The 27,350-nt window shown below is 39.4% G+C and overlaps 2 protein-coding genes across 11 annotated transcripts in view; one reads left to right on the top strand and one right to left on the bottom strand.

Annotated features, from left to right (window-relative positions):
- dync1i1a (dynein cytoplasmic 1 intermediate chain 1a) overlaps window positions 1–7,895 on the top strand; it is an 82,633-nt gene extending 74,738 nt beyond the window's left edge. For all 9 annotated transcript variants that reach the window (XM_088600500.1, XM_088600503.1, XM_088600499.1 and 6 more), the window contains 2 exons: window positions 3,862–3,987; window positions 7,005–7,895. In XM_088600500.1, the coding sequence (XP_088456626.1) occupies window positions 3,862–3,987; window positions 7,005–7,115 (237 nt within the window). In that variant the 3' untranslated portion in view covers window positions 7,116–7,895. The remainder of the gene's footprint in view (window positions 1–3,861; window positions 3,988–7,004) is intronic.
- Window positions 7,896–11,118: 3,223 nt separating this feature from the next.
- slc25a13 (solute carrier family 25 member 13) overlaps window positions 11,119–27,350 on the bottom strand; it is a 62,102-nt gene continuing 45,870 nt past the window's right edge. For both annotated transcript variants that reach the window (XM_088600498.1, XM_088600497.1), the window contains exons 14-18: window positions 20,892–21,032; window positions 16,619–16,757; window positions 14,524–14,682; window positions 14,248–14,338; window positions 11,119–12,218 (exon numbers count right to left, since the gene is read on the bottom strand). In XM_088600498.1, coding sequence (XP_088456624.1) covers window positions 12,041–12,218; window positions 14,248–14,338; window positions 14,524–14,682; window positions 16,619–16,757; window positions 20,892–21,032 — 708 coding nt within the window. In that variant the 3' untranslated portion in view covers window positions 11,119–12,040. The remainder of the gene's footprint in view (window positions 12,219–14,247; window positions 14,339–14,523; window positions 14,683–16,618; window positions 16,758–20,891; window positions 21,033–27,350) is intronic.

Below are 27,350 nucleotides of genomic sequence, written 5' to 3'. Positions count from 1 at the left end.
GAAGGGTGACTGCCTCTACTCTAGTCTTTTGTCTTAGCTGTTTTTTTGAGGTACTGGCTTTTACAGTTTTTACAGATGAATTGCTTACCAGGTTTGAACAAGAATACCACATTTCACAGACGCTCTGATTATGACATGTTGAAACCCACTCTACTGCTGTTCTTGTGTCATTTACTGTAGTTTCATTTTAATATAAACTTTGAAAGAACTTATGGTTTACAGTACACAAAATTAGCTTACTTATTTGATATTAAACTCCTATTTCTGCTTTTATTTTCACTATCAAATGACAATTTAAGATGAAATGTGAGCAGACATGTAGTTCTTCTTTATTTTGAAGTCTCAAGAAATGCTGGCACCTTATTCAGTAACGATTTGCTTGACTCATTTCAAAATGCTTCCCAGCTTAATGCTATAATAGATAAAAGTTTGCAGTTATGGTATCTCTTGCAGAATAACTATAGATAGAAAGCATTCAACTAGTAGATAAAAGTAAATATTTTGAATTGAGCCAAGAGAAAGAGAATATAAGAAAACTCCATTCATCCAGGATGCCTCACCTGTTTATATACTTTAGTGTTCACTAACATGGTGTTTCTTTCAATTCCGACTTCATCCTGCAGGACACCGGCATTTATTGTCTAATTCCGAGAGAAGGCTAATCATGTTGTGGTTCATGGCTAATCTCGTTCAGAGCAGCAGACACAGAGCTGTACAGCTCACACACTGCTCCACAAACAGCTGTATGAAAAGGAGCCTCTCAGTGCAGAACTGCAGACAAAAGGGAGTAAAAGGATGTCTTGAATTTTCCATCATTTTACTTTATTGAAAACATACATGGATGCACAGGCCATTGGTGAATTGCAGCATGCCATCTTTTGTTATCAGCTTAAACATTTACCATAATGCCATTAATTGAGCACAGATTATCTGGTTTCAATTTGTGTTCAAAATGCACAGCAAAATTATCTTAGTTAATGCTTTTTAATGTTTTTTAATACAGCTGTAGTTTGTGGCTATCAGTTTCAAAATCCGATGCCTTTTCTTTGACCCAGAAAGACCGGATGACTCGATGCCTTTGAGTTCTTCAGACGTTTGTATTCTGCTTTCACCTGTGGTATTTCAGCTGAGCTACGGCTGCCACCTCTATTCTCCTGAGGTTTACAGTGCATCATCTCTGTTCTTTGGTCACACTGTGCATCGCTTTCTGGACTCTCTCACGCACTGGGATTCTTCTCAAATTAGAAACATGATTCTAGAATACACATAAAAAGTCCTTTTTACCAATTTAATTTCAAATATACACCTCAGTTTCAATCTGCAGGGATAGTGTACTGTATGTGAATGAAATGCCCAGGCCTTTATTTCCCAGGAGTTTTGTGTCTTCAATTTTAAGTTTGCTGTTAGCTTGCATTTTTTCCTTTTTATTTTTTATATATACTTCCACTATGTCTTTGGAGCCTGGGTGGCTCATTAGGGAATGCAAGACAGACACTGCCCCTTGCAATTTACATCAGATGGACAAGCCAAATAATACTTAGGATTTATTTCGTACAATGTAATTTATTCTTTACACACAAAGCAGACCACACAAAGCGACCCAGAATCAAAACTGCCTGCTCTCACAGGAGGCAGCTACTCTCGTCTCCCTTCGGGACATCCAGTAGTCGATCATCTTGTTTCGTTTAGCCTGTGAACAGAACTTTTAGATCCCAAAACAGCTGCAGGCGATCTGCCATCTTTCAGGCTCTGACGATTGTTGGTCATCTTGTTTTTAAAGATTTCTAACACCTCTTGTAATGACACTTGCCACTGAAGGCCTTTCTAGTTGTTTTCCTTTTGTGTTTTTTAATCATTGCATTTCCTCCCCTTACATGACTGAAGAAGAGAAGATATTGCATAATCCAGTGGCTGTGACATGCAGTCTCATACTGAGCAGTGATACGGATCCACATTTTATCATATTACAACATGATCATATTACAATGTCGCCAGCAGCCATATCACCCTGCAACTCACAACTGGCAGCCCACTGAAGCTCAGCAGGTGTGAGGCTGGTCAGTACCTGGAGGGGAGACCTCCTGGGAAAAACTAAGGTTGCTGCTGGAAGAGGTGTTAGTGAGGCCAGTAGGGGGCGCTCAACCTGCAGTCTGTGTGGGTCCTAATTCCCCAGTATAGTGACGGGGACACTATACTGTAAAAAGGCTCCGTCCTTCGGATGAGACATAAAACCAAAGTCCTGACTCTCTGTGGTCATTAAAATTTTTAAATCCCAGGGCATTTCTATAAAAGAGTAGGGGTGTAACCCCGGTGTCCTGGCCAAATTTCCCATTGACCCTTAACAATCATGGCTTCCTAATTATCCCCATCTAAGAATTGGCTTCATTACTCTGTTCTCCTTCCCACTAATAGCTGATGTGTAGTGAGTGTACTGGTGCACTATGGCTGCCATCGCATTATCCAGGTGGGGCTGCACATTGGTGGTGGTGGAGGGGAGTCCCCATTACCTGTAAAGTGCTTTGAATGGAGTGTCCACAAAAAAGCTGTAGAAGTGTAAGCAATTATTATTATTAATATTGCAAATTGCCACTGAGCAGCAGGGAGAAGTGGACTAAACTGTCTAAACAGAGCTATTTAAAGATGTTATTCTCACTAAATTTCACTTATAAGGTTTTATTGATTTCTTCTCCTAACATGCCAAAATCATGCTTGCTAGAAAATAATTTATTTTGAGAAAATATTATAAAGTCTTGTAAGGTATTATCTTGCCAACATTTTTTCTTCAGGCAGTCACATGAATCGTAGAAGATTCAGCAAGGCAGTCATATCCTAGTAGATGGCAGGATTTTGGCTTCTTCTCTGGTACTATTATACAGTATTTAAAGAATAACAACATTTTGTTGACAGTAATTGTAGAGTGATATCATCATATCAGCATCTAATATTATTAGTACATTTGAAACAAAGTTATACTTCGTGAATTTTTAAATTACAGTACTGCGTCTTTGAAAATTATATGGATAGCACCTGTTTTTTTCAACACAAGATTCTGATGGCCAATTGCAAAAGTGATTTATCAAGATCAAATGGACACATTTTTCAAGGTGCTTGATTAAAGCTGTATTTGAGCCCAAACAAGTCAAGTGCTAGAAAAGTCAATAACATATAATGTTATTTTTTTAATCAACCTCTAGAGCTCTGTGAGACCATTATGCAGAACATTTATACCTGCCCAGTTATTTGAACCCCCACTGCTCTGAAATCTTCTGGCCTTTTTTTCAAGACCAGTGAAACATTGTCCCCTGTTAGATGTGGGGTTGTGAAAAAACTAAAGTAGGTTCCTCAAGTTGAATCTAATGTGCTTTCAGGATGTATTTATATGTGGACCCATTCTGGTAATACTTCTCTCAGCTTGAGTACTCCTCGTGCTAATGCATGAATTTGGGAATCCAGCTGGTGGAAACAAACACTTGTATGGTCTTTATGAATATAGAAATGATCTTAGCAGACATCTTCAAATTCGAGGGTCGTTAGCAAGGATCTTGGATACCAGCCAGATTTGAGCTGGATTTCCAGACCCTTTAAGTTGTCAAGAATCTGAGAAAAAGAGTTAAAGCAGTCTAATAAGGTGGACCAGTTTAATCATGCAGTACAGATTTAATATGCTGGACTGTGAGCCACAGAGATCAGGGTTCAGGACCTTTGATGCCTTTTAATACAGCTTCTTGTTTCCCTTTTTCCATGAACTGCAAATAATGTGTCAGTATGGCATTGCTGTGCTTTTCCAGCTTGGCCTGCTCTACCTGCACATTATTTGTCAGGCGAGGGCTAAACACAGCTCCTGCGTTATGATCCGCGCAGGTGCCGACGGCGAGCGTGATGATCGAGGGGGCGTCGGCTCTGAACCGAGTGAGATGGGCGGCGGGAGGGAAGGAGGTGGCAGTAGGAGACTCGGAGGGACGGGTCTGGATCTACGATGTTGGAGAGGTAAACATGTGCACATGCATTCATCTTCTACCACCCTGCCCCTCTCACACACAGAGAGGCATCTGCCAGTCATGTTGTGTGAATGTGACTGTGCACCTGGCATGAACATGAGACAGTGAAAGGGATGCTCGTCTTATAATTGACCTAGCCATGCATATATCTACTTTGTGAAGACGTCACTAGTGAAAATATTGATCATCCTAATACTTTACCAAGTCCTCCAGTAAAGTGAAAATGATCTACTGTGATCCTTTAGATTGTTCCATATAATAGAAACAAGGATAAGTACTGTACCTTTGATTAGACTTATTGAGACAATTTTTGCTTGAAGTACTGTACCTTATACTACAAAACGAGATTCTGTTTCCTATTGCAGATTGCTTCACTCACTCAAATGAAATCCTCGGAGTAGATAAGAATTGTCAATTTCATTTCTTTTTTTAATTTTAGTTTCAGCGGCTTTTCAGAGGTCAAACGGTTTTCCATTAAGGCACATGTGTGATTCTGATTCTGCACCAGAGCTGAAATTAAACCAATGTCTGATGCAAAGTTAGTACACCTGTCTCATGGTACCATGAGCTGTGAGGCAGCAGTACTATGCCACCATACCACCCTCATTGCCTCGCATCTTTTATTTTAGGCAATGGAATTGTATTGAGAGGAAACAGTTTTTGTATGTTGTGTGTGTGTGTTTAAAGCATACAGCATCTCCTTTTTTTATCTGTCTCACACGTGATTAAACAGTTCCAGAACTAGAGTAACTTCCACATCTTCATGTTGCAGTCCTTGTGACTCTGGTTTTATTTCAGCGTGGGTTTTCTAATTTTAGTTCTCTGAAGCAATATAATTGGAGACTGGTTGGTTTAACGTGTGGTCTAGGGTTAATGATAATGGTTGGTCATCAATAAAGTAAGTGAAGCTGAAGGGCCTTGATGTCTGAGCAATGCGGGGGAGGAAAACCACTGTCTTTTCCTAGGCGCTCCAATAAAAAGTTTGAATAGCTGACATTTTGAAAAAAGCGTTTGACAAGTCCTCATTTTTATCAACCTATACATCAAATTAATGCAGTACTGTACCAGCCCTTTGGAGGCCACAAGATATTTTCCAGTTTTATGTGTAACCTATACCCAGTGTATCATTGTAAGACAACCCTACACAGAGAATGTGACACTTAAAAAAAATGTCCATGTTCTGTGTATTTACTGTATGCATTGGCACATTTATTTATATTTGCTTTTTAAATACATGTTTTTTAAAATGTCAGTACATTTCTTGTCTCGTACCACATGCAGAGAGTGATCCCTCATGCTAGAGTCTGTCAGTCTTGTTGGGTGAATGCCTGAGATGCCCTTTTGTGCTTTTTATATCACTGTAATTGCACCATCTAAGGTTTCTACTTGGGTGGCGAGCATTTCACAATGGAATCTAACCGTATGGCCAAACTTATTTATTTTCTGAAATAAATTCCTATGCATTTAATAAAATAATTACTGTATTTTCAACTCAAAGTTTTAACTTTCATAAATGTAAAATTGTTTTCGGCAATTATTGGCATTGACACACCTAATAACCTATAAGGAATAGGAATATGAATACGGCATTTCTAATGTCAAGGATTAGATGTCAGAAATATTACTGTATTGTGCCCATAGTGTACCTGAAGCAGTGTTTTCCCAGAGTTATACTCATAGTACCTGGCACACTGTGTTTTGCTTCAGATTAAAGGTGGCATGACATTTGTACCTCAAGGATCGAGAATGAGAGGTAACTTGGGGATCCAAGTCCTACTTGTTGGGCTGTGTCAGTAAGAAAGTACTGATTTAAAATCCTGATTGAGACCAAGAATTTGCTGACCTAAAAATCCTTAAACATGCCCTAATGAAGGGTTATTTCAAATTCTAGTCCAAATAATCCCAGTAACAATAATTTAAAAAATGCTTTCAGTATGGACATGAGGAAAGTGTACAGTATACAGAAAAGTATAAAGAACTTTTAAAAGTCTCTTTAAAAAATAAAGTAAAAAAAACTCCAAGTGGCAAAAATGGATAATTACAAGGCACACATACAAGGGCTTAGACTGTAAGCTCTCTGCGTCTCCATCTAAACCACAGTAGGTGAAACCCCATAATCTTGAAATTAGGAAAAATGCAGAAGGCTGTACCGAAGACTGATTTTATTTAAATGTGGAGGATTCTCCTAGTGAAAAAGATGCTTCTTCCACGTTTCCTATCATATGGACAGTTTTAGATTCAAAACAAAATATGTGATGATATTCTTTGTTCATTCATTTAAATAAGTGAAGATTATTTGGGATTTAAAGCTGAGGAGATGTAGAAATGTATTTTGAGTCATTATTGCTAGTTCTGAATTGTACAGATGGACAGTGGGAGGAAAAGACAGAAACAACCAACGGGCTCCTGAAATCTTCTGTAAGAGGACCAGATCACAGGCATCAGTGTTCAGTCACTAGATTGATACTTCCAAGTTCAGCCATGTCATATCCAGGCCTGGAGTTCAAAGGGTTTCTCTTGGATCCTTGAAGAAAAGCTTTGATGAGACATATTGTATGTACACCTAGAATAAGCTACTACTTGAGGCAACCAAGTGAGAAATTGGGGACACATTGCCTCTTCTCATTTGCAGCCCTTTTCTATGTCTTGATTAAGCAGAAAACAAGTGAAAAACAGGGCCTAACTAATGTCTTTTCATGTCGTGAGAAAGTGAGAAATTGGGGACACATTGCCTCTTCTCATTTGCAGCCCTTTTCTATGTCTTGATTAAGCAGAAAACAAGTGAAAAACAGGGCCTAACTAATGTCTTTTCATGTCGTGAGAAAGTGAGAAATTGGGGACACATTGCCTCTTCTCATTTGCAGCCCTTTTCTATGTCTTGATTAAGCAGAAAACAAGTGAAAAACAGGGCCTAGCTAATGTCTTTTCATGTCGTGTGAGTGATTCCAATTGTGAGTTCCAGTCTACCGAAAGCTGCCTGAAATAAGCTTGTTGTCTTCCCAACAGCTGGCTGTCCCCCATGCTGAGGACTGGACCCGGTTCGCCAGGACCCTGGTGGAGATACGTGCCAACAGAGCTGACGGGGAGGAGGAGGGGCCCGTTGAACTGGCCGCATAGTTCCTGCTGCCGAGTCAGAGCTTAAGGGGTGACAATGCAAGTACCATATTCATTAACCACAGTGTTAGGTGTCGGGCATTAAATTAAAATGCATGTATCACGTGCAGTGCACCGATGCCCAATCTATGGTGTACATGACATTTAATCCAAGCTGCAGTGAGTTTCAAAGGAGAATATATTCTATTTCTCCCTTGCGAGCAACTTTTGTGATTAGAATTTTGACAATAGCATATCCATGTAAGCAACTCCTAATATTTAGTGGTTTTTGTTTTTTCATATATAGTAGCTTTATTTATTGGTTAGAGGCCTCTGGTGAAACTGGTATTTACAGGCAGCACAACTACTATTAAATCCATATGAGACTGAATATGACGATGTGCAGATGTGGTAATTTACCCAGTGTGGGACTGAGCCAGTAACTTAAGATGTGGTGTTTCACACTGGTATCTGACATGCAGAATGCTTGTACGATATGCATATTGTTGTTTTTATTCAATGCAGAGTACTGCATGAAATGTATTTATTGGAGTCTCTACATAATTCTTGCAACATGTTGTAAAGTGTCATAAACGTCTACAGATCAGGTTATCTTCGCTGAAAGTTGAAACATGAGGGTATTTTTAATTGGCTTACCTTCTTCATGAGGAAGAAGCTTGGTTATGAGGATCTCCTGTCTATTTAAATGCTTTATTATTGTATTGTTTTTGGGCCGCAGTTCAAATGCAATGTCTAGTAGTTTGCAAGAAAACAAAAATGTTGCCAATAAATAACACATGGTTATTTTCTGTTCCTTTTTTATTATTATACGAGGTTTGATTTTCCTAGGAAACAATACTAAAAAAAAACAGTTTTGGAATGAATAAAAAAGGTAGAACATTAAGGTGCTTTTCAACTAGTTTGTAAATTGTTTTTTCAAAAGAAAAATAATGTGTCTTTAAAAGTGAGGAAAGCAAGTTGTGGACTTTTGTTCATGTTCCATATACAGTATTTATGCTGAAGAGATGCTGTCCACTGTCAGCTAACAAGTTATAAATTGTGCTTAAAACACTGGCTTGAACAGAAAGTAGTTAATTTCTTCTGGTGCAGCCTTTGGTACCCAGGAGCTTCTTAATAGTTCACCAGCAACCTGCTGATTGAGTTGTAGAGACAGCTTTGGTTCCTGAGACTCCTTTGTCCCATTAATATCTCATTATGTTTAAGTGTCAGCAGCACTGACACAACCCGAAGGCAGTTCATCCCGCTCTGCTCTATAGATGTGGTAAAGTTTCCACAAAAGAGGAATTTATCTCGATTAAAAGGAACTTAAGCTCAGAAATTTGACTTCACTCATATCTATTTGTGATGAAAATGTGCACAGTCAAAGGCAAGCAAGCCTAGTTTAGAGTTAAAAGACCTAGGAGCAAGGCAGGGCAGGGATAATCTCTGTTCCTGGAAGGAGGCCAATAATGAAAGTGTATAAATAGAAACCTCAAATTCTTTTCAGCTATATTTTTACCCTGATCCAATGAATCATTGAAAATCTAGACGAGCAAGAGATATTCCAGAAGGTGCATTAACACGGTGTCTCTCGCATTGCATGTTAGAAGCACTCCTCACAGGCTCACCAAAAAAAAAACACCATAGAAGCTGTATAACTGTCCTACTCCATGGATTCCTCTCAAGGCCAGGAGCCCCATCAAAGAAGCTCTTCAAAGCCTGCGGCTGCGTTGCATTCTGTCGCATGTTTTGCTTCTGAAGCAGCTTTGACATGTCGAACAACCACATCAATGGATGTGACCGCATCCCAGGAGGGCTGTGAATGAGAACTACTTCCGGAGGTAAGTGCTCTCCCTGCTCGCTCTGCACAGCTAGGGCGACGAGCACGTTCCCAGTTACAAACCCATCGACCTGCTTGGGAAAAGGCCAGAGTTGGGCAGGCGCGTTAAGAAAAAGCGTCATACAGAATATGTTGGGGCTGGGGATCTACAGTACTTGCAGAATGAGAAGAAAGCTCCAGCGCACAGAGCTGGGAATGGCACCACCTCCCGACTTAATATCTAAATTTGACGTGAAGAAAAGTTACAATTTAGTCTGCGAAAGCTGAAACTAATATAAAGCTCAAATTTGGAAGTAGGGTGCCCTGCATCTTGTTATGGGCCCATGTTTGTTGAGAAGCACATTCCATTTACAAATTCCTTACAACCTGTGTCAGACCTGTCAATGAATGTTAATAACCTGGCAGGAACTCTTCTTCTAACTCTTCTGAATGGTAATCGCCCGATTATTAACAAAACTGAGATTGTTCTCATATATTTGTGTTTTATTAATAGATATGCTGGCATTAATCACAGCTATCCATTTACGCTACGATTTGCAGCCTCTAAAGTGCTACTGCTGAGTAATCTAATGTTAAGTAATCTAATGAATTAATGGTCTTCGCTACAGCAATAGGATTCTAGGGGATAGTCAAAATGAATTGAGCAGAAATGGTATCAAACCGTATGGTATATTTACATTTTCAAAAGGCTTTAGATAAAAGTCCTTATAAAAGAATCATTCTCAAATTGCAGGTGGTAGGAAAACTATATAACAGCTGTAGAATACTCAATGGGAAATGATGTTATCATTGAAAAAGAAGTGTCTATGCTGAAAATGTTGATCTTCTCTACAGAATGTAGGGGAGTAAGAAAAAAGTCAAGCGATATTAAGCTAGTCAAAGTGAAGAATTAAAAGACATGCTATGTTACAATTGTACAATGCATTAGGAAGACCTAATTTTTAATATTTGTACATATTTAAGCTCCACTTTAGAAAACCTGCAATCAGTATAAATAAGAACTGTCAGACACATTTTGGGGCTGAAAGGAACTGTACTACACCGAAAGGCTAAAAAGAATGTAATCATTTTAATCTTAAACAGAGGAAAAGTACTAGAGAACCTGGTTCCATTAGTGGAAAAATCCTCAAAAGTAATTAACAGTCAACCCATTGCTCATGAGAACTAAAAGAAAAACAAACCATGGGTGGAAACTATAGGGAAGTACATTTACAACTGACAACACGAGGCATTTTGTTATACATAGAGCCTGGAACAAGCTGCGCAGTTATTTTGGTGAAACTGATACACTGGATGCTTTCAAGAAACAGCTGAGTGAGATGCTCCGATTTAATTTCTAGCAATGCAATAAGCTAGTTAGGCCAGATGGCCTTTTTTCTTATGTTGGTATAGCCTTTCCCAGAAGGATCCCAGTCCTTCTTGTTTCAACAGTGTTGAGAATATCTGCTACTCCCAGGAGGCCACAGAACTACCAAGATGGCTATCTTAGTTTACATGGCACACCCCTTCCCTACTGAGCACGCCTTGGTGTGTATATAAGGGTGTGGCAGGCTCAGCTCATGTGTCTTTTGAGGACAAAGCTCAGGTTGAGCAGTGGCTTCCAAAATCCATAGGGAAAAGAGAGGAAAACAGCAGTTGGATTAGTAGTAAGCCGTTGGAATAAGATGACTAATAAGATATTTTTTATGTTCTGCCTGACAGTGGTTTGGGTTGGTACAGTAAGTGGGCTAGCCCCACGGCCCCGACTGCTGTGTTTAAACGTTTAGTGAGGGCTCCAAAGTGGGCTGTTTTATCTGTGCTTCTGGAGGTGTGTGATCATCGAAGTACTGCCATAAATCAGGCAGCTTGGCACCCTCATTAATAAAGTCCTTCAACAGTGTGATATCCCTTCGTATATTAGAGGACAGAGCTAGAAGAGTCTAACTGTGGCAACCAGCAAGCCTGACTGGCACAGTATCAGTACTGCTGAGGGGAGCCCTTCATTCCAGGCTGTGCTCTTAAAACTGTATACATATCTTGGAGCTTACCTTCGAACACAGAGTAGGAAAAAAAGCATGAAAAAGGGTTCTAATCAAGCCACTTGCTTCAATAAGATGTCAATTAAGAAAAAAGGAACGGCAGTATGTTTGGCATCTCCATGATCAGTGCTGGGAAATTCTTCACTAACAAACCAATGAAATCATCTCATGTGGTACATCAGGATGTCAGACATTTTTTATTGTGTTAAAAAGACGAAAATGATATTGCTAGAAATGTTAAAAGGCTAAGAAAGACATTAAAAACAAAAGCATTTTTTGATAATCAAGGTTATTTGATTGACAATTAAAAATTAATATATATTCAAGTGGTTAAATGATTAAGTTTACTTTTTAAACATTTTTTTATCATTCACAGTTTAACACAAACAACTCACATGCCTAACAGAACAGTGACAAAGACAAGTCGATGAGAGGTTCAGAAATATACTTTTCTTTGCTCAGGCCTTACTTATCATGCTTGAGATGTCCTTGTACTGCTTGCTTGACAGGGTTTTATTTTCACCAATGAAGCAAATTACATCCCGGCTTCTTTAAGAACAGCAACATTATCAGTCTATTAACAGAGCTGGATTCTGGCTCAAGGGCTATGAGACATGTTCTCTTATGCATATGAAAGACATTCTAGTAAACACTTGATAATTCATCATCATTATCATTCATTATCTTAACAGCATCAATGCCGTACTGTCTTGTTAATACAAGTATTATTGGCTTATCAGTCACCCAACGCACTTTTAACAGGACATGGGCTATGCCTGGTGACTAAAGCAGGGAGGCAGCTCTACCAGCAGCACAGTGTTCAGAAATATCAGAAAAGAAAAGACTATAAATGAGTTCCTTAAATAGGTCTCATACTACACCTGGAATAAATAACAGTAAGGATTAAAATACAGCATGTTATTAACTATATTCCAGTTCTTTTTAAGACATGAATATTAGAATAGCCACAATACGAATTCACAGTATTAAGTTGAAAGGAAGCTCTCTGATGCCCCAGCAGCTGAAACAGTGCAGCCCAGTGACTGCTGGGGTGGTGTGCGACTGGAAACCAGTTCTGATCTCCCAGGCCATTAAGACCGAGCTGGCAACGAGGGCGCTGGCCCCTCAAAACGGGGCAACTGGAGTCCAAACTTTCTTTCGATTCCAGCAAACGTAGCCAAGGCCAACTTAAAACCTCCAACGTGATCTGGATTCGGTTCTGGCAGGCTGATTCGAGGTTTAGGACAGGGTTCGGTGCCACTCGGTTTGCTGTGCCAAAAGGGAAAGGAGAAAAAAAGATTGTTTTCATTCTTTACATTTTCCTCCAGTTACAATAAACAAGTTAAGTGACTGTATAAGCACGCAACGGCGGCTGTTTCTTTTTTCTTTCCAAAATAATAAAATGTAATGAATGATTCATGGACATTAGCACTTTTGACCTTTCCAGTGAGGAACACAAGGAGTCATGTTGGAATTATTCTACATCTTCATATGGACATGATGAACTATGAACTACTGTATGTGGAGTATAGTGGAGAAAACTCACTCATTCCAAGGTACATGTATGCACTATTAAAACTATGACGTAGGCTACCAGCTAGAAAAACGCATTTGGTAATGCCTACATTTCTCTAGGGTTATGAGAATGACATGCAAAATGTAAATAAACCCCTAAACTAGATTTAATAAACAGAGTTGTATGATAGGCACCTTCACTTCGTAGGACACTTTCTTTCATAAACTTTCCTGCAGCTGGTTCTGGAGTTCGAATGAAAAATCCTGTAGTTACCTAACTAGACAGATAAGAATGAAACTGGCTCTATATTCATTCAAATGGGCAAATCTCAAGAGATCAACCATTTTGCTCTTTTTCTAAATTGGCAAACTACCATGACAGGTTATATCATCAAGCTGAGAAAGTGTTTAAAACTGAAATTTGAATACACTTTTTTCTACTATCTGTAATTAAAGAGTTCAGAATGAATAAACACCGTTCATTTTTGGTCGCAGCTTTTATGTAAATATCATATGATTTCCAGTCAAATGTGCTGTAGCAGTCAGTTGACCTATACTTATTTTGATCTCATGACAGAGTCCTTCTTAAAAAACACAAAACTAAATGAAAAATAAAACTGCACTTCGATCAGAAATTTGTGATTGTACTTCAGAAAATCTGCTTACCTCTTCTCTAGGTGTGCTGATATATCTGCACTGAACATCAAAAGAAACACCACTTTATGCACTATATATTTTTAAGAACAAAATCTACAGATTTTGGATTTGGACAAAGTATCTTTGGTATCAGTTTGATTACTAGATCATTTATGACTGCCCAAGATACACTCGAGAGACTCGTCTGTGAGAACGATAATAAGGCGCAGGGAATGAGGCAATTTAACCTGCTGAATGTCAAGCCTAGTGAAAGCCCCACTTATCAAGATAAAATGTCAGGTCTCAGGTGGACCTGACAGCTGTGACGTAGAGTACTGTTTAGTGATGAACCAGACCACCCTGGTGGGCACCACCGGGTGTGGTGCAGATGTGCAACAGGCCAGTCTGTCCAGGTGTAATGAGCTGGACAGGAGTGTTGTGTTGCGATGGCAACCTGACTGCACGTTGCTACATCGATCACTTCCTGACACCTCACTAGCTGCCCTCCCTGCAGGCTCATCTTGACATGACAACATTCCAGCAGGACAATGCACGTCCTCATGCTGCTTGTGTAACAACGCCTTGTTAGCAGGATGAGAATGTGGATGCCCTGCTTGCTAGATTGAACCCTATGGAATGTTTACCAGATAAATTGGAATGATTTCAGGGATCAGGCAGCAGTGAAGAGGCACATGGCTATCCAGGCTTCACAAGAGGAATATGACAGGATGCCATGAGACAACAACTGCTAACCAGGGCTAACCATGAGTCACACATTTATGGCTCCTATCGTTTCTAATGGCAGCCACACATTCTAGCATTCGAGTTCTCCCAATACACCACCTTGTTAATGATCAAATGCAAAAATATGCAGCATAATAAACTGACTAACATGACTGTTCAATAAAATATCACTGCACTTGACAGGTTAGCATTTTAGTGCAAATAACTTTGTGAGCGTGTTGCATTTGCAAGTGATATGTTTCTTTATACAGTACGCTCAAAATATCGTGAGTAAGCATATCCCATTGTCGAGTGCTAATTCACTTTTTTGCGAACCTCTCCCACACCCCAAGATTATTACACCTTGAAAAGTAAGCCGATGTGGGAATCACCAGCTGCGAAATAAATGAGAGCACCAACTTACTGTCCGCCAAAGTCGACATTAAACCACCTCTGCAGCAGCTCATAGGTAAGAAGTGTGACACCGAACTGAGGGGAGGAGCGGAACACTCGGGCTACAAAAGCCAGAAGACAGAAATGATTAGACACCAGGAGACAAACCCCGCCATTAACGTGATCTGCTGCATGAGAAAAGGTTCCTTCGCAGACATAAATAACCAAACAACTCTTCAGAAGCAAACGTCTGTTGGGTCCTAACGTGCTCAGCATTCAAATAACAACGTCTGTTAAGGACTCGTACCTCCAGCGCCTTTCCAGAAAGCCCTGGGACCCTCTTCTCTGAGGATCTTGCGGAAGCAGTCAGTGACGCCGGTGTAAGTGGTCTGTCCGGCCCGAGCTGCCACTTGTAACCTTGTCTTGATTACGTCAGCAGGTGTCACTAAGGAGGCTGCAGGCATACCTGGGGAATTAAAGGGATCGTTACCGTGCCAGGTTCGTCTGCAAAGATGAAAGGAAACCCTTGCCACGGGTCACAACTTTATTTGATGTTGGTGTTGGAATAAATAATATTTTGCAGTGACCTAGGTATGGAGCGCGATTTGTTTTAATTGCACGGACAATTACAGCCAACATGAATTGTAGAACTGGAAAGGATAAATTTGCTTGTTCAAAGGCTGATAAAATGGCGATCAAAGTCAGCTAGTCCCATTGTTGCATACTTCATCCTTTGGAATAAAACCAGCAGAGAAGTCTATGAAGCAAGACAATGAAAGCTGATGAGCTGGCATTCCTCTCCTCAGACAACACCAGTCATTTTACTTCCATGCTTTATTTTGAGTGTTTCCATCACCCTTTTGAAGGTCAACCAATCCAGTCTGGCAGCCTCTTTGGATGTCAATGACTTTCTTACATCAGAATTATCTATTCATACCATGACTGATGACCAGGACTGTGGCTGACTGATAAACACTACAGCTATTAAGCCCTCAGACGTGTGATGGAGCATTAGTGCCAATATATCACTGCACCTTTCTCCTTTATTGGTACAAAATATAATTTTTTGCTGTGTGATTTTCTTAATATAACGAAAACAATCTGTATTTATTCAGATGAGTCCACTCTGCCAGATTCTCATTTACAATGATGACCTGGCCAAAAGCGCTCACACCAACGTTACAGAGAAACAAAGAAAAGATCAATAAAAACATAACAGCACATGACAGAAAAGAGATACAATGTCAACAGCTCCCACGTGTCAGGCAGAAAAGCTTTAATCACACAACTGAAAACGCCCTCTGGGATGAAGGTGGACAGTTTTTAGCTCAGTCTGCAGATGGTTCTAGTTATTAACAGCGGCAACTTGCAATGACTTGTGCGCAACATTAGTACTGCTCAGGGGACGTTCAGTTTGATGAAGGTGTTTTTAATATACACCTTCATGAATCCAAAACAAGATTTACTCAGACTAAGATTCACTGATTCCGTTGTCCTGCTGAAATATTTTTTTCAGTGTCTCACTCCCATTTTTAATAGGCATTTTTATCAGCCGTTTCCCAGTTATAATCATTATTTTCCCAGAAACCACAAAACGATATAAACTGCCACATTACAGAGCCTTCATTTAGAAAGGAAAAAAAAATTAAATCGTGATTTTCATGTGATTGGATTAACTGCATTGATGGGAAAAGTAGTGGCAAAATTCTAATCAAATATTTTAGCAATGACTTAAAGTTTAAACAGGCAGTCAGTCAACCTAAGTGGTGAAACTGGCACTATAAGTACTCCACTCATTTTTCAGTTTTCTTCCATTTCTAACCATGACTGTCGGTGCACAGATTGAAAAAAACTATCCTGACTTAAAGGACTTTTCCACTGTGCACTGTTGTCCAACCCAAGCTGGTGAGCTGAAAGATGCACAAAATCCCCTTTGAAAAAGGGTGTTCTTTAAAATGAATTTATTTTGTTTCTTTTATTGTCCAAACCACAGTGGTTTGGCTGTAATAATCAGTGTCTCTATTGAATAGCTGTTTTCTTTAGAAGTCTGTGAAAAAAAAACAAAACTAAAATAAACCCACAGGAAAAAAAAAGATTGGATATAAGCCAGAAAAGAAAAGAAAAACTAAAAGTTAAAGCATCGGTTCAAAAAAACACAGAAATAACGCAGAGAATTTTTCTTTGCATTTACAACCTGGAAGAACCACTTATTCCAATACAGTGCGGGTCCTACTACTGTTCTGTAACTGCCAGGTCATATATATTAAAAGTGGAAAATATCCTTGAACTTGGCACAGCTGCTACGCTTGAAAACCAAAGCTAAATCACTGAACATTCTAATTAGGAAACCACAATGGAGACAGTGGTCACAGGCAGCTACTGAAGACCATGTGGGTGCTTACCAGCTAAGACTCCCGCAAGCAGCAGACTCCCAGCGCCCACTTGACCGTCCTCATCAGCAAAAGCAGCTTTGGCGTGAGCGTAGCAGGGGAAGTAAATGGCCGAGAAAGGAATATCGCGCAGAAAGCAGGCCTTTGCACCCTGGGACGGAGAGAAGCCGGATGTTAATCGCGAGTGCACCCCGGGGAAAGCAGGGACAGGAGACGTTACGTTAGCACGGATGCACACTAGTCTGTCTTGTGCAGCTCCAGAGTTTCCCCCTCCCTATCACATACTGTAGCAACCTCAAGCAAGCTGGCGGAGAACTTCAGCTTGATTCTAAGAGAATATGAAGAAGGAGAAGTGATTATAGAAGTGGAAGTATAGAATCAAATAATAAAAAGCAGCGTCTAAAATGCGACCAGGTTGATTTCTAAATTAGACTAGTACAGCCATTGAAGAGCGTTTCACGTACAAGCATGGATCTAAGAAAGCAGAGGTTCTAATTATACAATATAATGAGCATATTTTTATTCAACACATCATAACTTGATAACTAAGCTATTATGTAATTCACTTTATTCCATTTTGACCTACTGTATGCTTGTGCCTTCCTTTCTAGTTTGTATTACTAATAAACGTGTTTCAAAACGTTTTAAATCAGCCAGCTCACTTAAACCAAAGTTAATGTTATATTTTTTCTAACGATACTGAAAAAAATGGAAAATCTAATCCTTAATTGCTTCCAAATAAAGCCTGATGTGCAATATATTACTTAGCAGAAAAGTGACAGTTTCAACTCGGAAGTGTCACAAACAATTCTGAAAGTATTGCTCTTGGAAACCAGTTTTGCTGCTGTTTGGCAACTGATCCTGAAACTAACAATCATGTGCTTATTCTGTGATTGAACTTGCCAATTAAACATCGTTTAAATGATTTCTCTGTATACATACTAGATATTCTATTCTCATCTTTTTATATGTCTAAAAAGATTAGAAACACACACAATAAGGTACTTTTCCAAACAAACCTCTACAACACAAACATTTACAGCTGTTATCCATGTTCTGAAAGGCAATATCTTCCCTTCATCAAACTCTTTAATGCCAAGTGAAGCACACTTAAGACAAGCCTCGTTTAATTTCCAGGTTAATCTGCGTGCACACACACACCAGCAGCAAAGATCACTTCGATATCTCTTTCCTCAAGTCACTCTCCTGTCTGGCCATGCAGACAACCTGCTGAAAGCCTGAAGATAGCATCAATATCTCTTAATATGGGGGAGGCTTAATAAACCCTGTGCACCTTGAAATGGGAATTTGGTGATGTCTGCTACAGCTCAGCTGCCACTTCCAATCAGCGTAATGCTTGTAATTCCCTTAATCTTGCAACACAAGTTAAGTTCAAGTTCAGAGGGGAAAAGGTTGTAGGCTGTATGTAAGGTGAGACACAGATGAACAGAGGCAAGATCCTTTGCATGTGAATTACAATTTACATTATCAATACAAGCAAATATGCTTCTGCACAAAGTACATTCACTAGAAAGGGAGGGTCATTATGCACACAAAGACATCTCTGTAATAGGCTGGGGAAAAGGAGTCAGTGGGTCTGGAAGGTGCAGGCACACCCTTCTGTCCTGCTGTGAATGCTCACGGATGAAGGCTTTTTTGTGCCAAAACGTAGACCGCTTCAAATAAATTATTATAGAGTCTGCGTCCTATTCATTTCATTGTTTTTGAAATAATTTTCATTGGACGATGCCTTAATAATATTCGGTGTGCGTTCTTTATTTTCTTTTTGGAACTTTGAACAGCCAAATTGTTCTGGGCTCTACTGCGAGAAACACATAAAGTTAAGTGTTTTCAATAACTCATGTGACCCATAAATCAATCGGATGAGAACAAATTTTAATTTACGGTGATTTTCTGTAAATTAAACTATGCAACTGGGCCTTGTACTGGAGCCCTCTGAGTGAAACAACTTGCTCAAGGGCACAACAGCGGTGTCCAGAGCCCTCAACTCCTCTGAACCGTGCTGAAAAGAAGGTACTATGCTACTTGTTTTTTGCATCCTATTTTAATCCCAGGAAACATCCCCAGGTCAGGGAGACCCACAGTGCAATAACAAAGAAATGCAGAGTTTTTTTTTCGGGCCTGAGACTTTAAAAGAAACTGTTAATAATAAATTCAAAAGGCTGCAAGTGCTTAAAAACAATGGAAATCCAGCAAAACCCACATGGTTCACATTTATTCTGTAGGGAAAATGATTTACATTCTTTCTCCTAATTTTCAAAATAGGATCACTACAGGTTCGTAAGTCAATTTCATGGTTCATTAACAGACATAAACTTCCGTACTATAAAAACAGATTCAATTACCTTTTTACCTGTCAACTTTGGAGCACATAATTTGTGCTGTATTTACATGGATAGTACCCTTTGCGTGGACATGGTAACAATACCATTGCCAGTAATGAGTTTCTAAATGTTTATACTAAATAGTAGTGAATGTGTTATCTGCAGCTTCAGGTTTATAGTCCTAAGGAACACATATTTCTTTCTCAAGAGTTTAGTTCAACTGTAAATGTCAGTTTCAACTGCTATTGTAATCCTTTTACTGGAATGTCACACAATAGGATCACCTTAAGCAAACTAAAACAACAAATTACCACCTCAATAGCAGAAAACAAACCAATTGCCATTGGTTACCATTTGCATCTTTGTTTTTCTCCAACGACCAAAAACAACATTATGGTCTGGGTGCTTAGACCTGCTGTTAATGTGCTATTATGCAAACTGGCCATTAAGAGCACCGGACCTTCAACACAGGATAACTTTCCTTCAATAACTGTGTATTACTTGGTTAACTTCTTAATGCAAACGTGGACACAAGCGCCTACGGTCTAAGAAAACTTTACTTAAAAGGAGCATCTTACTTTAATTTGAAAGTTAGCTTTAAAGAATTTCGCAAATGCATTTCAATTTCCTTAAAACAAGTTAGCCCCACATATCTTGATATCCCACTATACTCTAAATATATATTAAAAGAAACATTCTGGCTTCCAGTTTAGGGTGTGTCAAGGTCATACAGTTGCAATGATTTATGGTTATGAATATGAATTAACCTTCAACCAATCACAGCACTATGAGACAGAACACTTACAACTTCTTCTCATTTTGACTTTATACGCAAATAATGTCAAAATGTGGCATTGCTGGAAGCATGTTCTTTTCAATACATACATATGTCCGTGGTACGTGATCTACCTACTAATGACCATGTTTATTAATTTGCACTTACATTTGCACCCATTTATACAGCCAAGTGTAACAACCTGGGTGAAGTGTCTTGCTCAAGGACACAATAGCTGTGTCTCACCTGGGATTTGAACCTGCTCGTCACAGGTCCAGAATCGTGCCTGTCTCTATGTGGTATGCCATACCCATGAGCCCCTATAAGGGCGAAATAATGTCTGATAATAACAACAACAACATCACCTGTCAAAGGTGTTGACAAATTATTTGTAGCCATTTAAGCCTTGTATACATTACATAAACAAGTAATAGGTTTATTCCATGCTGAAAAGAGAATAAAGAAAATACAACGTTTCGGCTGTGCAGCCTTCTTCGGGTGACTGGCCTGGCCTTCGGCTCACACCTGAAGAAGGCTCCACGGCCGAAACGTTGTGTTCTCTTTCTTCTTTTTTTCAGCATGGAATAAACCTATTACTTGTTCCTTTGCAGCCTACGCATGCTGACGCAGCTACCCACCTGAACTACTACATTACATAAATATTATTTTTTAATCTTTTACCTATACCCTGTAATTGTTTGCCTAGACACGGACACATCTATACATACTGTACATAGCTCTGTATCTTCTGTGCCACACTAGTGCAATTTGTTCAATCTGCAGCTGTCTGGAGAATGTGGACTGGATCAAACCGCTATGCACAGGGTCTTGCACCAACATAACAGACATCACTAGTGTGTGCCACCCATGCTACACCTTACTCTTCATTGGGTGGTCTCTTGTCCTCTTAACACTACAAAAACCCACATAAGCTATAAGCTAGGATAGCTGCTGTGGCTCAGATACGGCAATTATTTATCATCAGTGATGCAACAAAGAAATAGAAAATATTCAAAGCCTTTTCCAGAGAACAACTAACAACGGTAGCTCCTACTTGCAAAATCACCACTGAGGAGTTGGGTTCTTTCTGCTGTCAGCTGAAGGCAGCATCGCAGTGAATTAAACAACTGTGTATGAAACTTTCCCTGCGTAAAAGTGATGTTACCTTATAGAGCCCAAAGAAGCCCAGGTCTCTTATGACTGACAGTGCGCTGACTCGTGGTCCGGTCGTGATCTCCCCAGCCACCTGCAAGCGGATCTTCACGATCTCCAGAGGGTTTGTAAAGATGACCTGCGAGCCCCCAGCCTGGCAGAGAAGGAAGAGACACAAGAGCCGATAATATTTCCCTGCCCTTCCAAAGATAGATTAATTCATCCTTTGGTGACAAGCCACTCTTGTCTAAAGGAGAAAAAATATTCACCTTCTGCCGTAGTATCATACGTTTTTTTTTCCCGTTTTGTAGAAAAATTATAATTCTTTCCAAGAAACGACATGCATTTCTTCATTCTGCTTTGCCTCAAATGCCAATACGGGTGCTTACTTTATTTGTGAGGCTGTTCTAATTATTTGTCTTGTGGAATTTAATTCAGAATATGTCTGCTGTAATTCCCAGTAAATTGTGTTTCCAGCAATCAAACAATAGACTAAATAAAGGAACGAACAAAAAAAACATGCATTTCCAGTTCAATGGAAATCACTTATTCAAGGCACCTAAACAATTGTATCACATTTTATCTGCTTAAAATCAATCAGATCTTTGAGTCCTCCATAAAGTTATAAAATCACAGACAAAAGTATTTAGGAATTTAATGGGAAAAAAAACCCAAGAAGGAGGCATTTTTTATATCCTTCCATTTTCTAACCACTTTATCCAGTACAGGGTCATGGGGGAGCTGGAGTCTATCCTGGCAAGCAAACCGACACACACACACACACACACACACACACACACACACACACACACCAGGGCCAATTATCCAGAAGCCTAACCTACCAGTTTGTCTTTGGACTGTGGGAGGAAACCAGAGCACCCAGAGGAAACCCACAGGAACAAAGGGAGAACACACCAGATAGTACCCCAGGAAATAAACCCAGTGCTCCAGTGCTGCAAGGCAGCATGTTAACCACTGTGCCATTGTGCGATCTCTACAATTTCTACATTGTCAGATTATTCTACTGAAAGACAAAGCAGAGATCCTACTACATTCTAGACATGCACATTATTACTTATTATGAGAAAACATGTAAAACCTCATTTATATTTAGTGTAACTATTTGGGCAACCAACATTTCATAAGAAACATTGCTATATTAATCGAACTTTCCTACAGTTAGACTGAAATACAGAGTTGCAATGGAAAAATACACTGGAAAATAAAAACAGCAAAAATATTGACAGCACAAATCCTAGGAATGACCTGAGAATGGCTGTGATAATAAAAAAAAGAATGAGGAATTAACAGAAACCAGGTGATCAACTCAGTCAACCAAAAGACTGTTACAGCAATTCTAAAATAAAGTGCATTACAGCGATACAAGAGTACACATTTGTACAACATACAACATACTGGAGCCAGCTGTTTGAAGCACCTTGCTCATTGGGGCACAACAACAAACTCTCACCTGGGATTTGAGCCTGCAGGTGTCCAGAGACTTAACCACTGTTCTACACTGCGGTGTGGTCCAGGACTGACGAAACACAAGAGAACAAAACCTACCCCAACTACCCCCAGGTAAGGATGGCCAACCAAGGCATCTGCAAAATCTGGAAGAAGAGCTGCTCGGGCAGCCGAGCCCAGGAATTTGACACGAGAACCGAGAGGAGGCGGACCAAACTTTCAGATTTGAGCAGTTCGACTAACGTAACAGCAGGGAAGTCAGGATGCAAATATTTGTTACAAACAGTACTCAAAAGGAAGCAATTAGAGGTCTCGATGAAGAATTCTGACCGGTTCTTGAACCACATTTTATGGTTAAGGGAACATTAATAAGAACAAAACATGTTCATATGTTTTGAAAGAAACATTATCAAAACATATCACTGGTGAAAAAGAGGAAAAGAAATTAAATCTCCGGTTGGTTATACATTCTTTGTTAAAAAATCATTAGGCTTTGTGAAGGCCTGTTTTTTTTTCCTCAGGCACTGGAACCTTTAGATTTCAGAAGGACCAATGAGTGTTGAAAAAGAACATTCTGAGCTCTCTGTTACTCAATGCTAAAAGGCTTATTGGTCTCAAGTTTGTATTCTAGCAAGATAAAAGAGGTCTACAGCTACCTACAAATATGCAAGATGTCATTTTAGTCCGGCCTTCTCAGCTCCCAGGTTTCAAACCCTCAACATATTGTGGATCAGACTTGAAGGCGGCGGACACGTAAAGAAAGCCAAAGATGGCAATGGCACACAAAACTGAGTATAAAATGAGGAAATATTCTACCAAAATACCCAAAAGCTGTAAACTGAATACTGAATTAAGAATGCTTACTTTTGTCAAAGCTTGGTAATTTTTTTAATTCTATTTTATGCATGTGATTTAATATTTTGTTGTTTAATCATAAAGGTGAATCTATAATTATAACTTATATATTACATGGCTATAAATTATATAATTTACAGAAAACATAATCTTCTTTGTGTTTTTGTAGATCTGCAATTATATCTGTTTGTGACTACAAATACAAAGATTTATACTAGCCTGAATAACTTTATAAAAATGATCTAAAGAGCAAAAGCCAGAGTTCAGCTCCTAGAAGAAAAGCTTCCATCACACCTGTAATGGAGAATATTAAGAGTTCAGAAGCTTTCTCTAAAGGCAACAGGACCCTCAAACGTTTTGAACTAGTAACAGAGTTAAAACGAAGACTTGGGGTGATGAAGATTCTTCACATTTAAAGAGCAGGTCTTTCACACTGCCTTTAACAGGACCAGTAGTGTATTACTTATGATACTGGGCCAGAAATCTACCTCACTGGTGCTCTAGAATGACGAAATAAGAACATATTTACAGTCCTGCTTCAATTTTTATTCTCCCTTTCCTGTTGCTATTAGTTACTAACTTTGTAAGAACAAAGCCGCAAAGCTCAATTAGATAGACATCAGTTTCCATGGGTTTCTCTCCACTACCACACAAAAAAGGCATTGAGTGTTTATTTTCTTCCAGGAGTATGAATGCTGAATTGTTTGTGCATTTCTATCAAGTTCAAATTTATTAATTTCCAAATCTGCAGTTTTGTGCATTTACTGGTCACTTTTATAACTGCTACCATATTTTTGAGAAAAGATTTAATCACTTAATTTAAAGCATGCTTTAAATGGAAAAGAGTAAAACAACCCACCTCTCTTCCAAACAAAATTACAGTAGCAATTACCTGTATAAGGAGGGAACATTTCCGAGGGCATAATTTATACTAATTTCAATCTTAATTTAAAAGTAAATTAAGATTTTTAAACCTAAAAGAGTCGGTTTATGCGATCACATCTCCTGTAGCTTGATGTTGTTTCTGCTCAATATCATTCTTTATGTAAAGTGGACTACATCCTGTAACTTATGCTAAATTGCTTTATATTTATGGTAAATAAACAGTCTTTGGAAAGTTGTGTGAGTACAAGGGTGCAGGGAAAGTGAAACAGAACCAGGCAAAATTCTGAAGGTCTCTGGAAAAAGACTTATAATTCTTACACTTATATAGCACTTTTCTGGACACTCCACTCAAAGCGCTTTAAAGGTAAAGGGGATCCCCTCCACCACCACCAATGTGCAGCCCCACCTGGATGACGTGACAGTGCACTCACCACACATCAGCTATCAGTGGGGAGGAGAACAGAGTGATGAAGCCAATTCATAGATGGGGATTATTAGGAGACCATGACCCCCTTACTCTTTTATAGAAACGCGACCACAAAGAGTCAGGACCTTGGTTTTTCGTCTCATCTGAAGGTCGGCGCTTTTTTATAGTATAGTGTCCCTGTCACTATACTAGGGCATTATGACCCGCACAGACCGCAGGGTGAGCTTCCCTGCTGGCCCCACTAACACCTCTTCCAGCAGCAATCTTAGCTTTCCCAGCAGGTCTCCCATCCAGGTACTGACCAGGCTCACAGCTGCTGAGCTTCAGTGGGCTGCCAATTGTGAGTTGATAATAAACCTTTACCTGTTCATATAGGTGCCTATCACTATAGCCAGCCAGGTGATATAGTTGCTGTCTATAGTGATAGTGATAGACTCTTATAAGATGTAGACCAGAGTAATGTTTTGAGAAACATACTGCTTTTAAGAAAATTACCAAGGGAGACAGAAATAACAGAAAGAAAGTCAGGAGGACGAGCAAACAAAATAGCAGGCTAACATTTTAGAAACTGGAAATGACTCCTTATAATCGTATATAATATAATGACTCCTTATAATAGCACTTTACTACACATTAACAAAGCAATTTTAAATGAAATTCTTGGCATCTAATAATAAGCATGCAATGAACCATTAATGGTGGGCAGTTCCTACCAGGTTACTGACTAATGCTCTGTTAACATACTGCTTATACAGCTTTTTGCACTACCACTACAAAAGGGGAATTTGGCATAATCGAAGTTACATAAAAAGCAAGGTGATATAACTTTGCTTGTAAGACTGATTTTATGAGTGTTACCACAAAAGACAAGATGCACTCAGAATACTTGTGAAAGGAGACAAAGATCTGTGCTTTCTAATTCCAGGAGCTTTACAATAGTAACGGATCTGTAACATCCGTTAGCATCCGTTAGCACTGTAACATTTTTAATGTGAAAGAACCAGTCGTTTTTGCTAGCTGCTGCTCCTGTCCATAGTTCTCTGCTCTGTGTGCTCATCATGACTGAACTGTGAAAACAAAATGCACGCATTATCATGGAAAGAAATGATTCCTTAATCCAGCGTGATAGACAAGCCTTTTCCACACTAGTATTGCTAATAATTGCATCCATTACTTTGAGTCCCCCCAAGTAGCACAGCTAAGGTTATCTGCCAAGGAAAATCAGAATGATGAAACAGTAAAATCCAGAGACCATCTCCACTTTTTGTTGTCAAGTCTGGACAAAATTAAAAGTAACCTAGTAACGGGCGATATTCTTCTGGCCAGTGTAAAACAGCACACGACACACAGTGGAGCCCAGCTGTGGAACATGTACCATTTGGGAAAACCAGCAGAGCACCCGGTTTTGACAGAAAACAGTTTACAAAACAAAAGGTAGTTTGTTAAATAAAAAGAACAGCTTTGGTTACAAGTGGTGGAGTTATCCAAGGCTGATAATTCCTAGTAATTACAATGCATGGCAAGCTCCCCAGAGGGTTAAGAGTCAGCACCTAGATATGCTTGGGTGACTTGTGGAGTGTGACTGCTCACCTGATACCTGCTCAGAACAGCTCTGTAGGGCTCTTTGTAATGTAACCAAATCTACTCGCACGTACGTTCAAAGACAAACAGAAGCTTTGTGCCAGAAACCAAATATTAGCTATCCTTCATTAACAATCACTTACACTTTTACAGGTACAAACTAAATATTATAACAAGGGTTTTCGAGTGAAAAAGAGCAATTAAACTATTCATAATGAATCTGCACTTACTGCACACAGCTCACGTTAAAAACGTGGTGTCTGTGATGTTAACACAGTTTTCCAGCTATAAGAATCAGTGCACAGAATAATAATTCCTCTCAAATTAACAAAGCTTCACTGTTACATTTCTTTATACCCCTGATTCCTTTTGAAATGTAAGATGCATTTTAGACTAATCCAGTCCTTAAAACGAAGGCCAGCGACTCTAAGATAAGCACTCTGCCAACTTTTCTGTCTGCAAAGCATGAAGTTCTTACCACATAATCATTAAGTCTTGGCAACTTTTACAGATATAATTCAGAGCTACCAATTTAAGCAAGACGAACAGAAGGGCACAGAGCCATTGGAGACAGGCCAGGATTTTGGTCTAAGCTTTAAGAGCTCTACTACTTCATTAATATTGCTTTGCTTTCAGTGTGGGCCAATAGCAATTTTCTAATTCCATTTCTTCTACCTCATTTTCCTCTAGTATTGCAGAGCTGTGGCTGTCTCTGACAAAAGCCTTCTTCCTTTTTTTAGCAAATGAATCCTGTCTACATTTTGTATTTGCAAAATAATCAACAAACAATGCCTGGGAGCTTACACTACAGAAATACTATAACTCCGATTAATTCACAAGGTCTGCCAGTGTAAATATCTGTAAAGATCCTGGGTCTTAAGAAATGCATTCACAGAAATCTGCAACAGCAAGTATGAAAAGCCATTATGATTTGACACCACCCCACTTGAAGATCAAGATATTTTCTGATAAATCTGATGCTTTACTGATTTCAGATGAGTTTTGAAGGCATCAAAAGAAGATTAATCAAAGAGCTGTTTCTTTTCTTTCGGTGCTCCTGATGTTACAGGACTAGAAGGAAGGGGGGCAGGGGTATCTTACCTGCCAGGCCCTGACTGGTCACTGATCAAACACAACAGTCGGTTAGAGAGCAGACGTGTCTCACTGTCACATGTGTGCTGCACAAAGGACCAGGCTGGGGAGCCCTCTTTTCAAACGAAATACACGGGCTTCTAATCTACTCCTGCAGCCTTTTTC

This window comes from Lepisosteus platostomus, chromosome 12, assembly GCF_059453375.1.
Source record: "Lepisosteus platostomus isolate fLepPlt1 chromosome 12, fLepPlt1.hap1, whole genome shotgun sequence".
Lineage (NCBI taxonomy): Eukaryota > Metazoa > Chordata > Actinopteri > Semionotiformes > Lepisosteidae > Lepisosteus > Lepisosteus platostomus.
The sequence above is the reverse complement of the archived record's forward strand: the minus strand, read 5'-3'. Positions and strand labels throughout refer to the sequence as shown.